We start from the raw sequence: 4331 nt of genomic DNA on the forward strand, positions 1-4331 counted from the left end.
TCTCTGGGAATACTAGTATTGGGACGTTACTGGTGGTTGCCTAGCAGGGGGATCTGTTGAGATCTGTGCTAGAGCGGATAGGTAAACCATAAGAGAGTGCGGTCCGGACTGGTGGAGTCCCTGGTGGTGCCTAGAGACAGGCAGTAACCACGAGCAGGTAGGAACCTGACAGGGAGAGCCAGGGAAGGACGCATCACAGGTATCTATTCTTTTTCTGTCATCAACTTAACTATCACATTGCTGTTGATCCAAACCTAATTCAACCAGTTGTGTCTCATAAGTCTCATGTTCAGAGCTACAATTGCAGGGAGCCCAGCTTCAGCATCCTGAACTTGTAAATCAGGGGTTGTGCTTTCCTTCTTTTGGTTGATGATTGCATAATGGTAATGACGTGATGCCATCTTGATTTGGGGGTTAATTGAATGCAGCCTCTCCTTTTGCTGCTGTGTTTTCAACAATATATAGCCAATGCAGAAGAGATATCCTGACATGTCCCCTTTCTTAAAACACACTGCTTCACTCACTGATCAGCAGAAAAGAGAGGTAATGGGGTTTAATTATAGGCCTGTTTACTTGGAAGTAAGTCCTAATATGTTCCATAGGATCAACTCTCAAACAAATGTGTATAGGATTGCAGCTGGAAGTTTTCTTTGGGCAAGGAAGTTTCCATCAGGGGTGAGAAACTCCAGTTTCCCCCCTCTCTTAAGCTGAAATTCTGTTCAACAACTTTCCTCTTCCAGTGCCACCTGCCCCTTCCACTTCTGATCAGAGCCAGCAGAAAAGGCTGAACAATATTTTCTTCACTCTCCTGAGATTTCATTCTGAAACAATACATGTGAAATTGTGATTCTCTTATCCTTGCCCCTCATATGTAAAGAAAATGGCTGCTGTCTTTTCCTGATGTTCCGAGTGAACTGGGGAAGAAGTGGGCATGTGCAGAAAAAAAGGCATAAGGACAGCTCCTAGCCAAGGCAGTAGTGGAGGGCCTCCTAGCCAAGGCACTGATGTGGATGGGGCTGGCTTAAGAGGGAAAAAGGCCCTCTACCTGTGATGTTGTAGGGAGGGACTTGCTTTTCTGCAATGATGCTGAGTTACTGTAAAAACAAAGCAGACTGAGACTGACTCTCTATAAGGGAGGCAGGCAGGATTTGTACAAGGGTTTACCCAGTCTGTGCCCCTTAAAGCCACAACTAGTTCCTGTCTACATTATTTTAATCTCTGAAGAAAATATGTATAATTCTTGACACTGATTCTGTACGTACTTACCTTTCTTGTTTCTAAACTTCCCTGCAAGGGGAAGCTTGTCAAGAAAGATGGATCTAAATGAAAAGGATAAGGCTATCAATGGTTGCTAGCCATTATGGCTCTGTACTACATCCAGTATTAGAGGCAGTATACTTCTGAGGACAACTGCTGCCTGGTCACTAATCAAAACCTGGCAGAGTGCTGTTGTGCTCATATCCTTTCTGGGGGCTTCCCATAGTCACTTGGTTGGCCGCTGGGAGAACAGGATGCTGGACTAGACAGGCTTTTGGTCTGATTCAGCTGGGCTCTTCCTACAACTGAAATAGATATAAAGATATAGAATACAGGAAGCTGATTTATACAGAGTCAGATCATTGGTCCATGTAGCTCAATACAATTCACACTGACTGGCTTTACTCTCAAGGGTTTCAGACAGGGGCAATACCCAGGTCCACCTAGACGTTCTGGGAACTAAACCTCGAACATTCAATAACAAATGTTTCACCACCGAGCTACACCCCTTCTGTAGTCCTGCATCAACCGGGAGAAGGGGATCTTTTGAGATGTTATTTCCAAAAGCTACATTAATAATCTTATTTCCCCCAAATGCTGAAGGAAACGAGTCAGACAACATCAACGTCTGATGTACAAAAATGATACTTATTGGCCTGAAGCTTGTTCAAAATGAGGCTAATTATGCTGCCCTTCCAAGTCATTCATGCAAGTCAGTGATTAGAACTTCTCCTAAGTGTTCCATTTCAATTGAATATACAAGTATGGCTCCATAGCTCCAGAAGGAAGTGCATGCGTGGGACAGTATTACCTGTGCCAAGGTTTGCAGGTGGCCACGATAAGCAAGTATAGCATATAAGTCAGAAAGCATCTTTATACAAGCAGTAACTGATTACACATTTTTTGGAGTAGGGATGGAATTTGCTTGTTGGTGTTAGTTCAGGTCTCAGTTCACTGAATTTGCAGTGAGAAGACAGGATGGCAGGGAACGGGGTTGCAAAATGAGGGAACCAGAGGCAGGGAAGCTCAGCTTCTCTCCCTCCAGCCAGTCTCAGCATGCACATCACCTCTCAGCTCAGAAACTGGCTCATAAATCCGTGATCCATTTTTATTTATTTATTTAGTTTAATTTATATACCGCCCTAAGCCGTGTGTGTGTTCAGGTGTGTTCTTTTGCTACTCATGAAAGTGACCAGCATGCATGTTTTTTTTCTTAATATGAGAAGAAAATAAAAAAGAAAAGAAAGAAAAGAAGAAAAAAGGTAGAAATAGGAAGCAAAATTCAAATCCAATAGAACAAGAAAATGTATATCTTAAAATAAATCATACAATCATAACAACATCTCATAAAATTGAGAAAAGGTTATATCTAACCCCCACCTGCTTACTATTCTAACATTCTGTAAATTGCACCCAGTTTTGTTCAAATCAGTTTAGCTGCTTTGTGTGTTTGAACCCACATAAACCATGTAATTTTATTCAGAATATCCATTCCCATAATTTGATATGCCATGCTCTGGAATGGGGATTTTTACCCCCAGTATTTTGCATATCCATGCCACCTCTATGATATATAATAACAAACTGCCCTCCTCTTTGGGCACTGAATTTTCCAAATATGTAAGCAGAATATTCATGCTATTCTTCATTTAACAAAAAAGTAATATGTTACAGGAATCATGTTTGGAAGTTAATACAATTCTGGAAATGATGGGAAAAACAGAATTTAGAATGAACTTACATTCTTTTATATGCAGGGCACTTAAAAATATTTCTCCTCTTCCTCCAACAGTCAATATATTGTAGATGCCATGTCCAATGTTACTGCCATAGAAAAATTTCTACTTCTGGGATTTTCTGGAGGCCAAAAACTTCAGGTTTTACACTTTGTGATCTTCTTAGCAATGTACCTCATTGTTCTAATTGGAAATCTTCTGATCATTACCCTGGTAGCTGTCAACAGTCACCTGCAGACCCCAATGTATTTATTTCTTGTCAACTTATCAATCCTCGACCTTGGATCAACTTCTGTCATCATTCCAAAATCCATGGCCAATTCTCTCATGAACACAACATGGATTTCATATTCCGAATGTGTCACACAAATGTTTTTCTTTCTCCTTTTCGTGTCATCTGCTGTGTATCTTCTCACTGTCATGGCCTATGACCGATATGTAGCTATCTGTCACCCACTGCACTATGGATCTATAATGAAGTGGAGTAGCTGCCTCCAGATGGCAGCTGGAGCATGGATGGCAGGTTTCCTTAATGCTGCTTTGCACACCAGTACTGTTTTTTCACTGCCCTTCTGCTCTAACATAATCCATCAGTTTTTCTGTGAAATCCCACATATTTTGAAGATCACCTGCTCCAATTCATACCTTAATGAAGTTTGGGCTCTCCTCTTTAGCACAATATTTAGTCTTTTCTGCTTTGTGTTCATTGTCATGTCCTATGCACAGATTTTTACTACAGTGTTTAGAATGCCCTCCATGGCAAACAGATGGAAAGCCTTCACTACTTGCATTCCCCACATCACAGTTGTCTCCATATTATTTGGCACTGGCCTGTTTACCCACCTTTTACCAACTTCTAACTCTCCATACAATCTGGATGAAGTGCTTACTGTGTTATATACCGTGGTGCCTCCAATGATGAACCCAATAATCTACAGCATGAGGAACAAAGATGTCAAAGCTGCCTTGTGGAAGTTGCTTGGTTTTACTCTTGGTAAGAAGAATGAAGAGATACCTCCCATTCACCTATAAACCTCTTTCATATTGACTTGTGACGCAGCTTAATTTTTAAAATAACTGAATCCATCTTACATTGGTGTTTGGTCAGACCCCTGTCTTCAGGAGCAGCACTCGCCAGTGGTATCTTTGGCCAGAGTTACCATGCAACCTGGTAAATTTCAAGATTCTCCAAAGCTGACAGACTTTGGTATAAGGTGATGGGTGACAGTGATGACAATAGCTCAAAATCCCAAGAATCTGACACAGTTTAAAATACCCCTATACAGGCTTGCAATCTAAAGCCAGAGAGCTTCAGGTTTGGGGCGGTATACAAATGTA

The 4331-nt window shown here is 41.4% G+C and overlaps 1 protein-coding gene across 1 annotated transcript; it reads left to right on the top strand.

Moving 5' to 3' along the window:
* The first annotated feature begins 3402 nt into the window (after positions 1-3402).
* Positions 3403-4025, top strand: LOC133367675 (olfactory receptor 14A16-like). Its single transcript, XM_061591771.1, has one exon. The coding sequence runs from the start codon at positions 3414-3416 to the stop codon at positions 4023-4025; it is 612 nt and encodes a 203-aa protein (XP_061447755.1). The 5' UTR covers positions 3403-3413.
* Positions 4026-4331: the final 306 nt, after the last annotated feature.

The sequence above is a fragment of the Rhineura floridana genome, chromosome 11 (assembly GCF_030035675.1).
Source record: "Rhineura floridana isolate rRhiFlo1 chromosome 11, rRhiFlo1.hap2, whole genome shotgun sequence".
NCBI classification, from domain to species: domain Eukaryota; kingdom Metazoa; phylum Chordata; class Lepidosauria; order Squamata; family Rhineuridae; genus Rhineura; species Rhineura floridana.

Coding starts and splice junctions, on each gene's coding strand:
- LOC133367675 (XM_061591771.1), top strand. CDS start 3,414: ATGGCCTATGACCGATATGTAGCTATCTGTCACCCACTGCACTATGGA.